Source organism: Parasteatoda tepidariorum, chromosome 8 (assembly GCF_043381705.1).
Source record: "Parasteatoda tepidariorum isolate YZ-2023 chromosome 8, CAS_Ptep_4.0, whole genome shotgun sequence".
NCBI classification, from domain to species: domain Eukaryota; kingdom Metazoa; phylum Arthropoda; class Arachnida; order Araneae; family Theridiidae; genus Parasteatoda; species Parasteatoda tepidariorum.
This window is the reverse complement of record NC_092211.1, coordinates 75945834-75967432: the sequence shown is the minus strand read 5'-3', so window position 1 is coordinate 75967432 and position 21599 is coordinate 75945834. Positions and strand designations below refer to the sequence as shown.

General features: G+C 28.4%; 1 protein-coding gene across 1 annotated transcript in view; it reads left to right on the top strand.

Moving 5' to 3' along the window:
• Positions 1-10164: 10164 nt before the first annotated feature.
• Positions 10165-21599, top strand: part of LOC107449901 (uncharacterized) — a 44972-nt gene continuing 33537 nt past the window's right edge. Inside the window, exons 1-3 of the mRNA XM_043043665.2 lie at positions 10165-10338; positions 16262-16332; positions 19248-19369. Coding sequence (XP_042899599.2) covers positions 10242-10338; positions 16262-16332; positions 19248-19369 — 290 coding nt within the window. The 5' untranslated portion in view covers positions 10165-10241. The remainder of the gene's footprint in view (positions 10339-16261; positions 16333-19247; positions 19370-21599) is intronic.

Here is a 21599-nt window from a genome sequence, read left to right as displayed (position 1 = left end):
TCCATCTCAGTTTTCTTGACCTTGGGCTCTGGGGTGCAGGAGCAGATATTTCGGTTAGGTGGTCAGCCGAACGTGAAACCCCCAGTGTTTAATTCCCAAGCATGCTTGGTACTCATTTATCAGCCCACTGAAGAGATGAAAGGCTGAGTCAACCTTGCACGAACCCAGAACCCGTGCCACATGTTCTGACGTCTTCGTGCCACACGTTCCAGCGTCTTCGTGACACATGTTCTGGCGTCTTCGTGCCACATGTTCTGACGTCTTCGTGCCACAGGTTCTGTCGTCACTGGTTCTGGCGTCTTTGGCGTCTGCCACAGGTTTGGCCACCTGGGGTCTTTCTAATATCTAAATGCAAAAACTTCTTATTTGTTGCCTTTTTTTTTTTTAGTTGAAAATTTGCTTTTTTTTTCTGCTTTTGAGCTAGACAAAGAGTCAAACTTTTATTATTAGTTTTATTACTATTATTACTTTAGAGTGATAGAAAAGTTAGACCTCTGAGGAATATATTTTTGAACTTCCAAAACAAAACTTTCACTCCTTCAGCAATCAAGATATAGAAATTAAATTGGTGATCAAAATATAATCAAATGTGTGTTAAAGTAAAATCAAGAACGTTCTGTGGGCATAGAGCATTACCGTGCGAAACATTGAACATGTTATTAGGTTGTTGTTTGTTCAATTTTTACTAAAAAAAAATTTCCAACCAGAGCCTATAATTTTTTTAAAACAAAGCCTTACAGCACAAATTATTTTCTCAATTTAAAATTATAGTCAAATCAAATTATTATGAACCAGAAGAGAAACACTAAATATTTCGAGATACGAAAATCGTTATACAATCGTTATAAAATATTCTTTTAGTTATACAATCAAAATAATAAGTGTATTGACATTTTGAGAATTGTATAACAAGTAATTTCTTGACAAATTTTTATTTCCAAGCATTATCTTTGCATTTTCCTTTCATTTCACATTTTTTTAAAGTCCTTTTGTTTTGTTATCGTGCTTTTCTAATAATTCTCTTGAGCCTTTTACACGACAATATGTCCCATATAAAACAAAACCCAGATAAACAAAACATAGGCAACTGAAAAAAAGCAATGTTTATTGAACATAAAGTACAAGAAATGTTGAAAATAACCTCTATTAACGTTTGCACAAGCATTGGCACACTTAACAAGATTATCAAAGACCAACATTTGTAGGGAAGCTTTTTTGACCTCTTCCTCAATTTTCACTTTTAGTTCGGCGATGGATATTGATCAAACTGCGTTCACAACTTTTTATAAATATCTCCACAGAAAATATTCCGGAGGGGACAAGTCCGGACTTTGGGTAAACCACAGTCTTTTGGAAATTAGGCGGGCCCAAAATTTTTTTTAAATAAAGACATGGTTGATAGGGACACTATTTTGTTGTAACCACCATTTTTCTGCGGATTCTAACAGAAAACGAAATTGCATGATGTCCTAATATGCTGAACTGTTAATTGTGCTGTCAAAAAACAATGGCCCATGATTCGATTGCTCGAATTTCAGCGAGTTTTGCGGGTAGCGTTTTATTTGGGGCATATTGTATTCCTAATTTCTTCAAATCCCGACATACTGAAACATTGTCCAAATAAATATCAGTCTGTTTCGGATTCATAAAATTAACAAGTTCTTTGCCATTTTTTGAACAGATATTTTCGTCTATACAACCATCTTGCATGCAAACATCTTCCTTGGGAATGGATAATTAAAGCAATTTCTTTTCAAACACGATAATCTCTGTTTCATTTAGGTTTTAAGAAACTATTCGTAAAATTGTTCTAGAAAAATTGCTAAGAAAGAATTGAAAATGCATTTTAAATTCCTTAGAAATCAGAAGAAAAAAAAATGTGATCAAAAATGTTTCGTAAAATCGAGAAATACATTGGGTTAAAAGAAATTTCCTTTTGGTAACATAGCAAACGCATAGGAAATTTAAGTTCTTACTAAAATCAGGAAATTTGTTTTATCGAAGTTAAACAGTAATTTTTAATAATAATGTCTAAATCAAAAATAAAGTAATAAATCTTGATGCTTAAGATTCCTTTTTCCTGAGCCACCATTTTTTTATTGTCTATGTAAGCAATAACAGTTAGCTATTTTGACTTATTTCGATTTGTTTGTATGTGTAACAACTGGTAAGATAAGTTTCATTCACCCTGCTTAAGTAGATTTGATAATTGTAAAGTTAATCTTAACCAATTTCAATTTTTAACTAATCCAAATCAAACATTAACTAATTCATATTTTTTTAAAAATACTTATTAATAAAGCAAGGAAACTTTGAAAAATTCTCAAAGCACGAGCATCAAAAAAAAACCTCTACCCTGTGCTAGACAGTTAATTACCATTACCTTTGCAAGTGGAAAAAAGTTGTATGAAATCATGCGATTGGGTTTTGAAGGAAAAAAGGAGTAAAAAGATAAAATACATAGACTATTAGTCTACGTATTTTATCTACTAGACTATTGGTCTTAACATCTCGAATTTATTTTCATTCGATTATGCGTTAAGACATTTAAGAGAAACAGTACCTCATAGGTCAAAGTGTTCAGCAAGCTATGGCTCGCAAAATTTACCATCATTAGTCCTAATCTCAATATTTAAATTTTTCACCTTTTTACTCCCTCCCTCCTAAGCCTTCGAGGTTGTGATACTTTTTACTACTAACTAAAACGAGGATAGTTTACTGTTTCGGTAAAACTTCTTTTTCTTTTGGTTGTCCATGTCAAACCTGGTTTTTACTGTATTATCTTAACAGTACCTGAAAGCAGGAACAACTTTCCTCAAGAAAAAAAAATGCTTACTAAAGGCTGGAGATCAATTACTAACAAAAGATAATAGCTAATATGAAATTTCTTAAGAAGGTCCACCTCCTTTTAAAACTACCTAGCCCCTAAAGAAAAAAAATTTTTAATTTAATTATTGAGAAATTTATTTCAATATTTTTCTCATTCCCTTGATAAAGGTTAAACCTTCCTAAGAGCTTAAATATCGAAGTAATTTATCACCAGGTTGTTAAAAACAAATGCAAATAATTGTGTAGTAATCTACATAAAAGTGCTTCTGTTGCAAGATTTTCCAGTCAATTGACAGTGAATGACTTGCCTTATCGATATACTTTCCACTTAATGAGAGTCAAAAACCATTAATCAACGATGCCTTCATCAAAAATTCACGAAGACTAACGAGGCTCTAGGTAGATACTAGAATCAATATTTGACATTCTCAAAATCAAGTTGTATCTTAAGCCAAAGAAATGATGCAGTTGTTTTAAATACTGGTTCAGAGCAAATTCGTGGCATACATCTCTTTGATGGACAATTTATCACACAAAATTTCTCGCATTCATGATTTATCTCTGGCACAATTTGTGGTTGGACACAACTACACGTGACAACGTTCCGACTTCGTCATAGCTAGTTACCAACTAAACTTTATCGTGAAATTACAATCAGATGAAAATATACTTGCTAAAGAAAATTAAAAGCTTCTTTTTTTATTAATAATTGAAAAGATTAATTGTAGATTCAGAGTGACATTTCGTGGATTGAAGTGAATTTTCTCTACGGTTTCTATGTTGGTTCTCTTTTGTTACTTAATGGATTTCAATTAACATTCGGCATGGGCACAATTAGTTACAGAGTAAAATTTTTCACAAAATTGCATTTCGATTGAAAAATACTAAAGGAAATTAAAAAGTACTTTTTTAGTTTAATTGATGAGATTAATAATAGGTTCTAAGTGACATTTTACTGAATTTAAGTGAAATAGCTTTAAAGTTTCTACATTGTTTTCTTATGTAACTTAACTGTCTTTAATTATCTTTATCGACATGCGCACTACTAGTTACCGACTAATATTTATCACGGAACTACATTTAGATAAAAAAAAATAATTTAAAAAAAACTCATGTTGAAAAAAAATTATAAAGTTTTTTATTGAAAATTGGAAGAAGAAAATTGAAAGAATTTAAGAATTGGAAGAATTATAGAATTGAAAGATTTGAAGAATTATAGAAAATTGGAAGAATTTAAGTCTCAAGTGATATTTTTTATTTTTATAACCGTCGTTGAACAGCCGACCCAATTGTTTTGGTTTTACGACTACTAATCTTCAACTCCGTAGCCTTGTAGTTTTGAACCCATTCCAGAAGACAAGGAAATTCCTGGATCAAGTATTGGGAGAAATTTGCCTTCGTAGATCACTTTCTGATGTAACTAACCAGCTTTTGCGTTACATGGAGAGGAAGACCGCGAGACCCTCCCACGGTAAGCCTGACCACAAGGGGACTTTAACCCATGATCCGTCTACCACTGAGGATATTTCATGTCAGCTCTTTGGTCGGTGCAAGCCGGATGCGGAATTCGTATCGACCAGCCATCGCTGCTCCAAGTGATATTTTAGTGGGTTTAAGTGAAGTAGCTTTACATTTTCCTACGTTGTTCTATTTTGCTATTTAATTTCAGTTCAATTAACTTTCGGCCTGAGCACAAATAGTTACCAACTAATATTTACCACAAAATTACATTAAGATATATGTTAAAGAAAATTAAAATGCATCTTTTTTTTTAAATAATGGAAGAGATTAATTGTAGATTCAATTAACATTCTCTGATTGACATTTTAGTGGATTTAGGAGAATTAGTTTTGCAGTTCCTACTTCGTTCATTTTTGTTACCTAATTGGATCTTTACTTTTTTGGTATTTTTATGACCGTGTAATACTCAAATTTCTTGTCCAAAGCGTATAGACATCAGGCACCTCAAATTAGTATTAAACGAAGAAAAAACAAATACGCTATTGAAATCTGCGAATCACTAGTGAGAAAAGCGGATATAAAAGGTTAAAAAAATATGATAAAATTTGAAAGTGTTTCAAATAACTTCCTTTCAACTTCTCTCTCTTTTCTTCGAGGTAGAAAAACAGGTTTCAAACTTTAATAGTCCTGGTTTCCTCAGATTTGATTGAGCAGATTTCGATAATGTTACAGTTTATTTTTAACTTAAATATTATTTTACGTTTTATACGGGTTTTTTTTCTCTTTATTTCTACAAATAAGTTTCAAAGAATGTAATAACGCAACACCCTGGATATGAAGATCAACGTGATTCTCAAGAACTCATGCTACCATTTTAAGACATTTTTGTTTCATTTTGTAGCTTTAAGAATATTGTTTACATCAAACTGTCAGACTTCTCATTTTAAAGTCTTTAACCAAAAAAAATTTTAAATAACGCAAACAAAGTTTAAAAATTTGGAAAAATTAGTTTGTTGCTTTTTTTAAATTTATTTTTATATTAACTAAAAATTTATTTTTAACATGCGCTTTAAATGTTGCGAATCATTTTTGATCATTGTCGTTTCATTTCCTGGTCATGTGATATCCCATTTTACAGACCAGTATTGATCATCCACATCCGGTTATTTGTATTTAGGCAATTTTTTCTTTTTCTTTATGGTTTTTGAAGTACAAGGTTTATGCCAACACACCCTTGATACACCCACTCTTTGCATTGAGTGCTAACGAAATCAGAATTAAAAGTTGAGTGATCAACAAAATTTAGCAAAATTTGTACAAAATACTCATTGAAAATTTTTACAAAAGATCACACACATGACAGTAAAATCTGCCCATCACACAATACGGTGTTCAAAATATAATCCTATACTGTATAATTTGTGAATAAATAAAGAATTCAAAATCTTTGATTAAAAATCTGCACTTTCAGTAAAAATTACCTCTTCTTTAAATTTTGGGACACCCTGGTATTTCTCTGTAACAAGTGGTAACCGAAATCCGCCGAAATAAGACTATCCGCGATTTGTATACTTCAATTTATCTTTAATTTCAATATATATTGGATTAAAATTTCAAAATAATTCCTCAATACCTCTTTGTATGGCAGAAATAATTAGTTTCTTAATTAGTTTAAACTTTTTCTTGTATTTGATTTTATTTTTACTTAGCTAGTATCCATTTTAAAAGATTTCTGTTTTCCAGTCCGATTTTTCTACTTTATTAAACGAGGTTTTTTTCTTCCTAAATGCTTCGTTATTATACAAGACTTCAGCTTTATTAAAAGTTTTTTTCTCTCATTACTTCTTTCAAGACATCAACTTTTTTTCAGAAAAAAAAACTTTTTTTTCCTTGTTCCTATTAGCGAATTTCATCATTTCAGCGAGACGTCTCATATTAAAAGTAGCCTAATTAAAATCTCGGAGGATATTTTTTGAGGATTTCGTAGCGAATTCTAATCTTTCTCAATAGATGTCTAAAGTCTAAAAGAGGAGATATACAAAGCTATCTTGCCTGCAAAGAAACTCAGCCGATTTGCATTTGAATCAGCCCTTAATTATCCCAAAGTTGGGAACCTACCACCCGTTGCGAAGACTGTTACCAAACAATCAAGGGGTCCTAATTAAAGGTAGAAAAGAAAATTCTTTCTTCGGCACCCCTAACTATCTCACATTTATTCAAATAATTGTTGTCAAGGCAACACGTCTACCTCATGATTCTTGTGCAGCTTCTAGCTCCCTTAGGCTAGGTTTAGTTTCCATAGTAACGTAATTAAAGATTAGAAACTAAAAGAGAAACTCTAAAAGCATTTTGAGAAGTCAAGTCGAAGGCCTGGAAGTGATTGGATTAAAGTGTTACTACTCTAGAGAAAAGTTTTGACAAATTAGTGACGAGGCTTTCTTGCCTTCCAATAAAGGCATCCTTTGAGTATCGCTTTAGGTTTTTTTTTCCTGGTAGTTCTATCAACCCCGTGTGCTCAGTTTTCTCTTTTTTTTATTTCTTGAGATGGCTTTATACCAGGTCATTTTCTAATACCAGGTTTTTTCGTTGAAAAAATTTTTAAATGACAGTTATAAAAGAGAAAAGAAATAAGGTAGAAAAATTGGATTCAGCCATGCAACATCAAGGAATTGATGTTCTTTAACAATGTAAATCAAAAGTTCTTTTTTGTAGGATGGCAATAAGTTATTTGCTTCAGTGATATCAAAAGGTTTTCGATTCCGTTTAAGAAATATTATGCTTTCTTTGTCGAATAAGTTTTCAAAGTACATTTGTCATGCTATATATTTTCGAACGGAATTTGTGTGGCTCAAATTCGATGGAGTTATCATTTTGATTCTAAAATTCTTATTTTAAATCGCTGATCGATGCAGTTGAATAACATTACTTGTAATTTTGAATGAAGAAATTTAATTCACTGCAAAAAAAAAGACAGCGCATAGGAGTTTTTATTAGCTAAATTTAGAAAAGTAATCTGGAATAATTCGCTGAAAGCAATCAATAAATATTTAAGAAGAACTGCAAAGAATATCTTAAAGACAGTCTAAAATCAAAATAAACAAAAACCTCATAACATAAGTTTCTTAGTTAAGTTTTAAATATTTCGAATATTTTATTGTAATTAATGCGTCGATTTCTGGTTATACTTTCTTATAATTATAGTTTTGATTAATCATGAGCGAATTTTTGGGTTTGTGAGTCATGTCTGCTTGATTTTAGCTCACTTAAAAATAAATTTTAATAAACAATTTTAATACAGTACTAAAACAATACTACGCAGCAAGCGTAGCGATAATAGAACGAGTAATTACCTAGATTTGGCAACGTAGTATATGTTGTACAAAGTCGGGTGAAAAAATACATGTACTTTCCAAATGACTGGTAGGGGAGAGTCGGGTAGCCCCGCCCAGCGGGTACCCCCGTCTACAGTCAATTTCATATGTGTAGAATATTTTTCAAGTCAATGGGCCATCGGACATTAATTGTTATATTAAAAAAAGATTATTTTCAAAGTTTCAAGTATTTATGCAGCTGTTAACATGGTAAACAATAGTTTTCAAAATATGTTGAATACAGTAGTCATAAAATTAAAAAAAATTGTTGAATGTTTCGATTAAACTTCATTTTATACTAAAAAAATAATTTTTTCTATAGATACAGCATTAAAATATGTAGTCTTAAGTTTAATTTGCACGAAGAAAGAAGTTTATATGTGAAAAATTGTTCGAGTAATTACAAATTTACAAAAAAATTGGATTTCGGGTAGACCCGCTCACATGAATGTNTTTAAGCAATTTGAGAAATTTTTACGCGCAATTATAAAATGCGTTCATCCAAAGATACTTCCATGGAAAAAATAACTTTTAGTAAATATTTATTATTTTATTTAAGAATTGTCAAAAAATAATTAAATGGTAAGGTATGCAATTTTCAATATCATTTTAAAGAATATAATTTTATATAGCAGAATACGAAATTTGAGAGGAATCGGTCGAATAGTTCCTGAGAAATCGAATTTTAATTATCTTACTTTTTTGAAATTCCGTCGAAAAAAAGATGTGTTTATTCAAAGAACGTTCATTTGTATGTCTGATTTCGTGACTTAAAATATCGTCTTCACTGATTAATTTGTATATTTGAAGTCACCCATTCGAGCCATTGAGATTGAGTCCCAGAACGTGAAGATTTGAACATTAAATCAAAAGTTAATCAGTCTGGTCTTTTTCTTTGTGCACTGTACTTATACTATAATCTTCACAAGTTTATGTAATCCCATATAAAAAAAAACAATGCAGTATCACATCAATGCTGCTGAGATCGGTTTTTGCACAGATTATAGAACCTCAAACCGAAATTGTGACTTTTATAGGCTACCTTGGTTATACTTGGTTTGTAAGTTTTATAAGTTACCTTTCATAGGTTATAGACTTTTATAGGTTAGGGTTGCCTTGAACAGAGTGTATTATTTTGCTAATAAATTAAGACAAAAAAAAACAGATAAAGTGTGCAGCTTTAGGTTAATATAACCCTATAAAAGCCTATAGGTAATCTTTTAGGTTAATGTAATTTAAAAGGAATCTTTAAATTGCATTAACCTAAAAGATTTTAAGTTCTATAACACAAAATCTGAAAAAAGTAAGAACTAAAATTTCCTTTTAAGACATAAGTTTTAAAAATAAGTTGTCAGAGACGTGGTAGTTTAAATAAAAATAATAAAGATGTCTTTTTAAATAATGACATTTGCGAAGAAATTTTAAATAGTGATAAAAAGTTTAAACTGTCAAGATTCAATGTGCAGATTTATTGCTTCACTTATTAAATTTAATTCGATAGCAAATATTTTTATTTTTTTTAAAAAAATAATACTTTATATTTTGAATTGCACGTTTAGAGTCATTTTTCCCAATAATTATATTTCCCCAGTCATAATTTTTCCCTATTTTTCATTCGTTGAAATGAAAAAAAGGTTATCAGTTATGTTTTTAATACATATTTATCTAAATTCAGTGCTTAGCTAGTGGAAAATAAAATGAAAATACACGAGCAGGTTATTATTGTTTAATTGGCTACGTATTACTTCGTTTTTTTAAATAGTTAGCATTTTACTTTTTAAAAATTTTAGGTAATTTCAAATTATATTTCATTAAAACTGTCCCTAACATTTTTAATTTACATTACTGCGTTTTTAATTATTTAGTTTCTTCAAACCAGTATGTTGAAAAAAAAATTAAGTTTGATAGGTTCAAAACTTGCCTTAATATTTTTTTCTTATCACATAATCCCTGCAATCTCAAACCAAACTTTCATTGTAATTGATTTCAAGATAAATTTTGAGTAAAAAATCAAAACTGAAAAAAATTTATTCCACAGTTGCGTTAACATAAGCTTTGAAACAACTCAAGGCAACCATAATAGAATCTGCTTACAATTTTGATTTCAGAAAAATACAAATAGAGCAGCAGATGTGATTTATTATTACGAAATTGCCTTTTCTGTAAGAAATACAGAACGAGTCATACTTTTATCAAGTTAGCTTTATCACTCATTTCCGGGTGACAATTTAATCAAAAATATTAACAAAAACCAATAAAAGAAACTTATTTTGACGTATAGAGAAAGGAGACATATGAATACATGCAAATAAAATACATATAAATTTTAAATTTATTTTGAATCACAAATTATATCTTTTAAAAATGGAAACAGAAAACCACTTATTCATAGACATATCGAAAAATGTAAATATGTTATAAGTTAATTCGTGGGCTGGTCTAGCTCTTGTTATCAGCACTCGAGATAAAAAAAATAGTGTTTGTTTTATTATCACTTTTTTCAGGTAACGCAACCAACATCCATTTTTTAAAACGACATAACACACCTGAGCATTTGTGATGTGAACAATTAGTGCGAATATGTACGGTTTTTTCCATAGTGCCGTGCTGATTTTATTTTTTAAATGTGTTATTTGTTTTTCACTTAGAAAAGATCAATCGATTATTAATCAAAATGGTAAGCTGCTTTTGTTTAAACAGCATATTTGTTTTGGTCTTTAAATTAACACTTAGTATTGTTTTTGATATTATGTTGATTTTATATTATTTAAGGAAGGTCGCTTTTAATTGTTTTAGATTATTCACGAATGAAACTTAGAAAAGCAGTATTTATTTTTCTTATTTCGTGCCATCAAACTTTTTTTTTGTCCTTTTTTTTCCTGATAAATTTTAAAACCACACCCTTTACGCTAAGAAATTACATTTTCTTGTGACTATCAATTTGTAATATTGAATTAGAGCTAATGAAATGAGTTATATTTGTTAGAAATTATAAATAGTACATGTTGATGCATTGTGAATCTAAATTTAAGTTTTAAAAAAATTCTAAGTTATGTAGTTACCTAGTTGCTTTTTAAATTCATATGTGTAAAAACTTATAAGTTTAAAACATGTAAAAAGTAATTTTATTTTGTTGACTTTATTTTATTTTATTGTGAAGTTAATAATAAAGTTGGAAAAACAACTGCAAATATGATAGCTACTCTTTTAAAGTCATAAATCTTACTAACTTCATAAACCATTCAATTTTACTGCACTGAGAAAAGATGGATTCTAGTAAAATTACCATACTGTTTGGTAATTACATTTCTGGTAAAAATGAAACCATAATTCGGGTAATGAAAGTAAAATATACAGAATTTAAACCATTCATTTGATAATTTTTCCGTTCATATGGTTTGGTTTACCGGAAATTCTAGTTTCTAAAATTATAGTTCTTACTAACATTTATTTAGTGAAAAATACAAAACCGTAAAGTCAATGTAACCGAATAAATAATTCTTTGCCATGTCTAAGGTATCATGATAAAATTATCAACTTTTATCGCTTGTTTTAAAACCCTATTTTATTGTTAATTTACCAAAATCATTACCAAAGCGCTTCGGTAAAAAATATTGAACTTTTTGGTGTTCCCATAGAGCCAGAACCGCGGTAAATATTACCATTTACCATAATTTATTTCTCAGTGTACATATATTCAAATTCTTCATTAGAGTTTTCCGTATACAACGGGGACAAAAAGGTGTAAAATTTCACAATTTTTCAGAATATCGATATATTTTTTAAACTTATCAAACTTGTTGATCAATTCTAACTTCATTGTTCCTAATAAATAAATAAAAATTTACGTGATCAAAAATATTTATATTAAAGCGTACATTACGAAATGTGTGATCCACAACAATTACCAGTTTCTAAAACAACAATATTAAAACTAAATTGGGCAGTTTTAACCATACTTTTTTTTCGCAGTGTACAATTATTGTAACATGATACCGGTGTAAATCATTAAAAATCGTTCAAGTTCACGAAATCCAAAAACACCGCAGTCTCATTTAAAGCGATAGAAAATTTTTAATACACGTCTTCAAATTCTCAAGAAAAGGTGTTAATAGAAAATAGTAACATATAGTATACGTAAACTATAATTATTATAATCTTAGACCATGGTTATTTACAAATAATTTTATCACAAAAAGAAAAGAATTCGTAAAACATAATAATGTATTCACTCGCATTTCACTCTAAATAATACACTTAATGACGAACTTAAAATCTCAACAAAATAATTTTTTTTTCATTCACAATCTTTGCACTCACTACAGCCAATAGAATGTCCTTGATTTCTCATTGTCGTTTTCCTACAACCTTCGCAAATATATTAGATTGTTTTTGGTCCATTATTAAAGAATTATCTTATGCAAAGCACTTTAACCCCTTCCCCCTCCACAAAAAAAAGAAACACTTCTCTGGTTCTATGCATGAGGTAGATATAGTGTACTGTACTGTATATAAAAAAAACTATAATTTTTACAGAAGTATTTTGATAATGACTTTGGTAAAAGTAACAATAAAATATGGCTTCACAATATTCGATAAATTTAGTAAACGTGGTAAAATTTAGTAATTTTAACATTGCACCTGATCATGGTACAAAAACCCTTTGTTCAGTTGAATTTACTTTTCAGTTTTGTATTCTTCACTAAATGTGTGGTAATGAGAAGTATAATTTTGAAACCCAGAATTCCCGGTATGAACGTTAAAATTAACAAACGAATAGTTTAAATATCGTATATTTGGTATTTATTAGCCAAAATTACATTGTTTTTTTTCTTACCAAATACCATTGTTTACCATTGTTTTTTGCCATTGTTTTTTTTACCAGAAATACCATTACCATACAGTATGATAATTTTGCCAGAATTTTTTTTTCTCCGTATACTCTTTATTATCTTCGTAATTTTTTTATTATTATAATTTGTAAGTTTGTAAAAGATTCGTCTTTGCTTCAAATAAATTTAAAAAATTTTCTGCACTCTAAAAATCTAATTTATTTACTTATATTGAAATACTATTCAATATTCAAACAAAAAAAACTTCAAAAGGAGCATAAATTATATGAACTTGATAATTCCATGCACTGAGAAAAGAAATATGATTTTCTTTACCTCGTTTCCAGCATATTATGTTTTATAAATTTACTTTATTTTGATGAATTATGCATAAAATATAATTGAAGAATCAGTTTTTGCAAACTTATTCTGATTAGTTGACGAAATAATAATGTTTAATTCAACGCATTATAAATATTCCATTGCGAAAAATATTCAAATAATTTTTTTAGACTAGACGTTAGTATCAATATGATAAAAAGAGATATTTTTAAATTTTTCCTTATCGTTATTAATCAGCAGAATGGAATTTCGCTTTTACGAATACAATATAATAAAAATAATGAAGAAGTATAAATAGTCATTTTCAGATAATTATCTTTAACACTGTACTTTCTTCTTGCCATTATGACAATCGAAGTTTTTTAGTGTAATCTTTAAGATTACGCCATTTTTCTTTTATTTGAAAGGTTTTTATTTGAAATTTGCTTTCTTTTAAAATAAAAATAAAAACATCTCAAACGAAAATTTCAAAGTTGATTACAAAGGATTAATGATATAATAAATTCCAAAGTTATATTTCAGCAATGTTAAATAAAAATGGCTTTTTCTTTAACTATTATTCTTTTATTATTACATTGTGTGTGTTTTTCCTTTTTTATTGTATATGTTTTTCCTTTTTTCCCTTTTTGAAATAAGCTGTCATAAATAAAAATGATATTTAAAAAAAGGCAAAACACGTGAATAGCCATTTTCAGATGGTTATCTTTAAGACAGTATACTTTCTTGCCATTATTATATTCAACTTTTGTTCGAGTTTTAACGCTACGATGCCATTATGTTCTTCGAACTATTAGGTTTATTATTATTACTATTAGGTTTATATTATTCAAGTTTAAATATTTAAAGGGGGTTAGAAGCATTTTTTTTAAACTTTTTTTTTCTAAGTGGCATTCATTTTTTTCTGATAATGTACCATTTACAAAGTTTGCAATATTTGTTCACCCATCTGATGCGAAGCATATTTAAAGTATATGAAATTTGAAGACTTAGAATAAAGTTTACTTTTAATTTTTAATGTAACTAAGACTTTTATACTTTTATTTTAATGATTTTTTTTATTTATTTTCATGAAAAGTATTTAAATTATGATTTGTCTTTAGCATTTAAAAAGCAATTTGTTTAAAAACATCTAATTTAAAAATCAAATTTATGTTTTTTGATAATTTTTTAAAAACTATATTTATTAAAATTGGAAGCAAAAACTTGAATTTCCTGATCTTAAATCGAGGGGAAATATTTAACATACATACATTCCAAATTTCCTGGAATCTTTTTTTCTTAAATTTTGAGATATGTCGTTTTAAAAATAAAAAACATTTAAAAAAACACGATCAATAAAGCCTTCAAAACTTCACTCAAAACTACATTTGGAGTTTAATAAGAGATAAAAAACGGAAACTAATAAAATAATCACCCAAAGTATCCCCATTTCACTTTGTTTACCTGTATTTAAATTTTTTAATATCTAATTTTGAGAAATATTTTGTTAGAAACCGCAAAATTTCCGCAATTTAGGCAGTCAGTTACAAAATATTTAACCTATACAGCGTCTCGAATAGGCCATGGAATGTCCGGTACCATCAAACTCTCTTGCTACTCATAACATTGGCCAAAGGCACACCTTTGGAAAAAAAAAACTTTTTTTATTTCCTAAAAAAGGGGGGCAACGATTAATCAATTGAAAGCCCGAATAAATATCAAATCATTTCTAATAAGACACACATCATTTTATTCTGAAAGATACAGAGTGCAGCATTCCAAGGCTCATTCAACAACTATGAGCATCAGAAGGTGCCGGTGGACCGAAGATTTTTACAAGAAGACCACTTTTTAGAGTTCAAATTAATCAAATTAAATGCAATATTAAAAAACATTTGTAAAATGTGATATTACGCGAGAGATTCTTATTTCTAATACTTAAATTAAATCTTTTAATTTCAGATTTTTAAATTCAAATATTAAAGTTTTATGTTAAGGAAAATTGAGTTCTAAATTAAAGCAACGCTTTACAGCTTTTTCTGCTGTACGAATAGACTGTAAAATTTGCGCTTTTCAATAAGCTATTTAATAATTACCTCATAATAGACAAAACACATTTTATATATTAATATCCAACCTCAAAAACTATCTGAAAAAAATAATTATCCTGACTGTCGAGTGACACTTTACTCCCAAAAAATTTGGACCAAAATGCAGTAAAAAGTATTGGCACACTGAGTACAGCATTCTTAAAATTCATTATACAGAGAACTACTAAAAAATTTTACCATAAATTTTGCAATAAAGTTTATTTAATCACCTTTATTCAGTGATTTTACGGTAAATATTATAGTATATTAGATTTTTCATTCCGTAAACCTTTACACCAAAAATGGATTTTACTGTAAAAAAATATTGACATTCTGAGTGATAGTACTTTTTACAGTAATTTGATTCGAAATGTTTTAGTGCTCGGCTGCCTTAATTTTAAAATTTTTCTTGCATCTAATTTCAGATACAGAAATAATATTAATTATTCCCCTTAAATAAGATGTTATTCAAACTGATAACTGTGAGAAAAACCTTTTATAATTATTTTTCACCTATTACGCACTTAAAAAACCATAATTTTTATCGCACTAACTAGGCATACTAAATGAAACCAGTTTGTTCCTTGCAGCTGGTACATATTATAGCGGAGAGAGCTAATCGGTCGATCTCATGACTGACAAAACGGGGTTCAAATCCCAGTCTTGACACCATAATATTGCCCCTATTCCTTTCAATACATGAAGAGTTTACTGCTTCCTGTGCATTCCTCAATTTGTGACCTTACACTATTAGATATCGATATTAGACTATACGATACTTTCATTCACGTATAGATATGGCAGCACCATAAAACTGCTTGATGCAAAAAAATCTAGTATTCCCCATGTCTTAGGTGGATAGTTGAAGCAATCAGATAAACCATTTAAACCACATTCCGCTGCCCATTTGATGAAACACTACTCAACCGCAACCTATCCCTAATGTCCATTACCTAATGAAAAGTCTAGCTCCAACGTCCAGATAAGTATCTTTTTCTGCGGTTTAGAAACCATGCTAGGTGTAAATGGTTTAAAGAAACCACAAAGTTTTGTATTCATTGATTTTTAACCATGCTAATTGTAAACTGTTTCAAAACAGTTAAGGTAAAAAATGTTCTTTACTGTAAATTTAATTGGGTGAACAGACTGCTGCCAATTATTTTACCATAATTTGAGAATGAAAAATCTAACAGTGTATTTTTGAAAATAATGAAATAAATCCTTACATTTCCAAAACGTCTCAGGCCTCTTAAATAAATTTCAGACATGTTTAAATAAAAATAGTAACTCTCTTTACATTATGTCCTATTACATTATGTTTGCGTCTGCTTCTATTACATTATGTTCTTTTTTTCAGCATTTGGAGCTTCGTACGATGACTGTGATCCATCATCTATTCCTGTCATGCACAGTTTTGACATGAAAAAAGTAAGCATTCAAAAAGAAATTAGTTATAGATATATTATGCAAGATGTGCAAACAACTATCCATTTTATTTGAGTAGATATTAAAAAAATTAAATATTGACAAATAAAGGCAAAATGAAATTCCAGTTATTTTGTTAGAATACATATTTTCAAAAGAATTTTAACTAGCGACTTTGTTAAAACAGTATTTGTTTCCCAACAATTTTAATTTTTATTTTACAAACATTGCTGCAGCTTTTATTAAGAAAAAAACTTGATTAAAAGTCCTTCAAATAATGCATTCATATCGTAATAATATTTTCTTTGGTATTATCGAATTTAGGATTTTATTAAGAAGAAATAATGATGCTTGCATAAAATAAACTTTGAAAAATGCCATTTAAATTTTAGACTCAAACTTAAGCTTCTATTATCGGAAATTGTATGTGTTGTTAGGGTTAAGCTTATTACTTTAAATGTTTTCGAAGCAGAATTAACTTCTAAAAATTAATTTCAACTTGGTGAAAACGATCGTTATTCTAGGTGAATAACTGCAATCAAAATTAAACAATTTCCTAGGTTGACTATAGTTAAGATAACTTAAAATTACATTTATTTAAAATTTCTAATCTTTAGAATAATGTTGAGGTGTCATATACCTCATCCCTTTCCCTTGAATTTGTTTATAAGCTAACCATTAAAATGTCCTCTTTAAAACCCGCTCCTATGCAGAAAAATACTTCTGTCATTTAACAATTAAATTCTATGACAGCTTTGTATAAATAAACTTAACTGACATAACTGCTAAAATGCTTTGAAATGGGTTGGAAAAGTTTAATTACTTAAGTGATTTTATCTGGTAATTTTATTGCATTGATTATTTTATTTTGACAAGGGCTGGCAGCTTTTCCCAAATAATGTTTCGGGGAAATTTGAATTAATAAGCTTATTATATTTGCAATAGTTGCACTCTCAGAAATAAAACTCTCGTGTTTGACAGCAATTTTGAGAATCATTTCATCACAAAATCACGTGATTTGTGACAAAACACGAACTCCTTAATGTATGACGAAAATGTTTCCTTATTTACAAAACCTCAACGCGGTCGCATTGTTAACAAGAATGGCGAAACTAAAACGAAGACAAGGTTATCGAAAATAAAGTGACCATCGAGACAGCCGTGCCTCATACCTGGAAAATCCAAAGTTTGAATCCCGCTTTGGGCATGTGTGTAATTTATCTCTATGTTCTTTCAGTCATGTGCTGTTGATTGCAAAAGATTGATTTACCTATGTACCTATATGGTGCCCATGATAAAGAGATGCTTACAAAATGTATTAGGGGCTACGTGTTTTTTTTTTTTTTTTTTNTTTTTTTTTTTTTTTTTTCAAAAAAAATAATAAGAGACGAAATATTTGTTTAATTTTGACGAAATTCGTTTTCTCGAAGAAGTGACGGTAGCTATTTTATGACTTCGTCGAATTGTTTACTCGAAGCATATACCAGGAAACGGTTTCGTCAAAAGCAAAGAAAAATTCGTGAAATTGGAGTATCCATTTTTTGCACTGTGAATGTAATAAATGTTTTATTCTGAAGAAATCTATCAAATTTGTACTATAGTAAAACACATTTCTTTATGATTACGACATTTATTTATTCCTTTTTTCCTGAAACCAATTTTCTTAAAAAACATGAACAAACTTTTAAGCGTTAACTGAATTCTTTAAAAAATAAATAAATAAGCGACTGAAAAATATTAAAAAAAAACTTTTCGAACACAGAGCACGATGTTGCCTAATTCTTAATTAAAACATAGCCTCAGTCAATTTTTGCATAGCCCCTATTTTGTTTCTGACAGAAGTCTCTTCTTTTAACCTACTGAATATATTTTTATGAAATGAAAACATATAAATTTTAAAATTAGTTCTTTTTCGAAATTTTGTTAGTTGTTTCACATTCATCGTCTTCAAAAAAACTTGATAGTTTTCCTCGATATGAGAACCAAGAGTTTCTCTTGGGTGAACAAATTTGTAAATTTAAATTTTTCTTCAATTCCTTTATAGTAATGTGATTTTTTCCATAATAGTTAAAGCTTTTTTTTTTCAATTATTTTATAGTCATGAGTTTTTCGTCAATTCTTTTATAATTATGAGATTTTTTTTTTTGGTTTCCTTAAAATTTTGAGATTCTCCTTAAGTCTTTTATATTTACGGGAATTTTCTTCAATTCCCTTATAGTTATGAGCTTTTCTTCAATTCTTTATAGATATGAGATTTTCTTCAATCCCTTTAAAGCTTTGAGATTTTCTTTAAATCTTTTATATTTGTGAGTTTTTTTTAATTCCTTTAAAGTTATGAGTTTTTCGTCAATTTCGTCAATTATAAGTATAAGATTTTCTTCAATGCCTTTTAAGTTTTGAAACTATTTTTAAATCATTTATATATATGAAGTTTTCTTCAATTCATTTATAGTTATGAGTTTTTCTTTAATTCTTTTACAGTTGTGAGTTTTTCTTCAATTCCTTTATAGTTATGAGTTTTCTTTAAATTCCTTTATTAGTAATGAGTATCTCGTCAATTCTTTTAAAGTTATGAGTTTCTCTACAACTCCTTCATAGTTATAAGTTTTTCTTCGATTCCATTATATATAATTATAAATTCATTCAAAACCTTCCCGACACAAACATAAATATTAGACACAATAGTTTAGTTTTACGTTTCCTTAAATATTTCCGAAAGTTAATTATTAAACAGTTAGTCGGTTTTTAAGCATCAAAATGCATTTTTACGAATCCGGATAATTTTTTAACGAATTTTCATATCCCTTATACAAAAATTTTTTTGATTTTCGAAAGGAAATTGTATTTAAAAATAAAAAGAATTTTGTGTGTTGGGAAATAAATTTTTCTTTACACATTAATTTAAGCAATTTTAAAAGTTTTCAGGAAAATGGTTTGAACTGGCTAAGACGGTTACTGGCTACATAGATGTAGCTGATGGAGTATGGCTAATAGAAGGTAACAATGCATCTCACAACTTCCTCTTCAGTGGTAGAGACAAGTAGGTACTGCCATTTTTATTCTCAAAACTAAATACGAAAAACATTTGGAATTTTCCCATTTCGTAAATTTTTATTGCGGAATCGTGTTATTTTCTATTATTTTTCATTAGATAAAAATCATTATTATCTATATGTCATAATCCTAACGAGAATATATTAGATATTTATTAGGTATTTAAATTTTTTAAACATATGTATTCTATTTATGCTTTTTTTTTCTTATATGCTACAGTGTAAAAAACTTTGGATCAGAGTACGGCACTCAGGATGCCGTTAATGTTTGCAGTAAAAACCATTTTTACTGTAACATATAACAGAACAAAAAATATGGTGTATTGTTATTTTTACAGTAATAATTACCGTAAAATCACTGATCACTCTAATTAAAAAACGGTATAATATTTTACGGTAAAAATGGATTTGACGGATGATGTATCCTAAGTGCCGGTACTTTATACCATAATTGGATCCGGACTTTTTTTAGTGTACGCGATTTGTAACATAAATTTATTTTACTCATTAATAATAATGGTCATTAATAAGAATGCTCATTTATAAAATGATTAAACTTTTCAATTTAGATGCACCAAAGAAACCAACAGTGCTTTAATTAACAAAATTATCAGAATATAGTTCGCACAAAATTTATCACAATAATTTATAGTACTTTTTATAAGACATTTATAACAAATTTACATAATTTTATAATTTATATCACTATGTACTTCTTATACGCATTTTCAATGGTTTAACGCCACATGGAATTAATAAATGTATTTAATAAGACTATAATGCTTTTAGTCAGAACTGTAAACAGTTTTTTTTTTCTAATTACATAGTCTTATGTTTGAAAAGTGATAAGAAGAATTTTATTTTTAATACTAATTAAACGTAAGAAAAATATAACAAATAGTGCTGGAAGAACTATTTTCAGCTCTTAAAATATGAGCTTTTTTGTACTTTACCAATATTTTTCGAAGAGTTGCTTTGCTCTGACTATATAAAGGCCTTATTTGAACAGCGCGCCAACTAAATTTGTTAAAAAAAATATTATCTTCTCTTTCATGTTTATACGCGTCATTTCTATCTTATTTTATAATTAGTACTCATTTTATAATTAGATCTCATTTCAACGTTTTGTATACCTCAAAATTAATAAAGATGAAGGTGCCCCTCTACTCTGTCATGCGATTGAAAGCACAACTTGTGCTTCGCAATAGAATTGTAAATACAACGCAAGTACTTTACAATAAGTTCGAGAAAAGTGGTATGAGAAAATAGATATAGTCAAAACTACCAGAACATAGTAAAATTTACTATGTTTTTGGATCTATGCATCATACTGGAAAAAACTACCGAGAAGCTCGGTAGTTTTTTCCATGATGCCTTGGCTTTGATTTTGGTAAAATTAACAGTAAAATATAGTTTTGTAATATGTGATTAAAATTGATATATGTGATAAAATTTGATAATTTTCATGATACCTCAGAGCATGGCGTAAAAATAAATAATATACCATTAAGTGAATTTAAATATTCGGTTAAATTTACTTTACGTTTTGTATTTTTTATTAAATGCGCGCTAATAAGAACTATAATTTCGTAGATCAGAATTCCCCGTAAACCATTACCATGAACGGGAAAATTGCAATATAAATAATTTAAATACCAATTTTAATTATAATTAAATAATCACAGCATAAATTATGTTTTTAATACCAGAAATTTCATTACCATAGAGTACGGCACTTTACCAGAAGTGTTTTCTCCATGAGTGTTGGAAACCATTTTCTTTCTATTGCTTAGCGAAAAGGAATTTCAAAAAAACTAATAGAACAAAATTTACTCTTGAAAAAAAAATTGCAATCGGTAGTTTATCATACAATAATGTCAAATATATAAAACTCTCATTTTCGAATATTTTGTCGTTTACGTTGAATCTTCTCTTGCGCAGAAATATTCATATAAGACTTTCATTTTAAACACACTTTCCTGTAAAATTTCCTTTCAGATGGTATAAAAATCTTATCAAATTTGTATAAAAACAGTTATAATTATTATATAAATAGTTATTATATAATTTTCATAAAATTAGTTCATAGCCAAACTATCATTTTAATACTATTAAATTCCGTTTTTAAGAAAATAAATATACGAAATAAGCCTACTTACATGTTCTTGTCACACAATATTTAATATAATTTATAATAATCATAATTTATATATATAT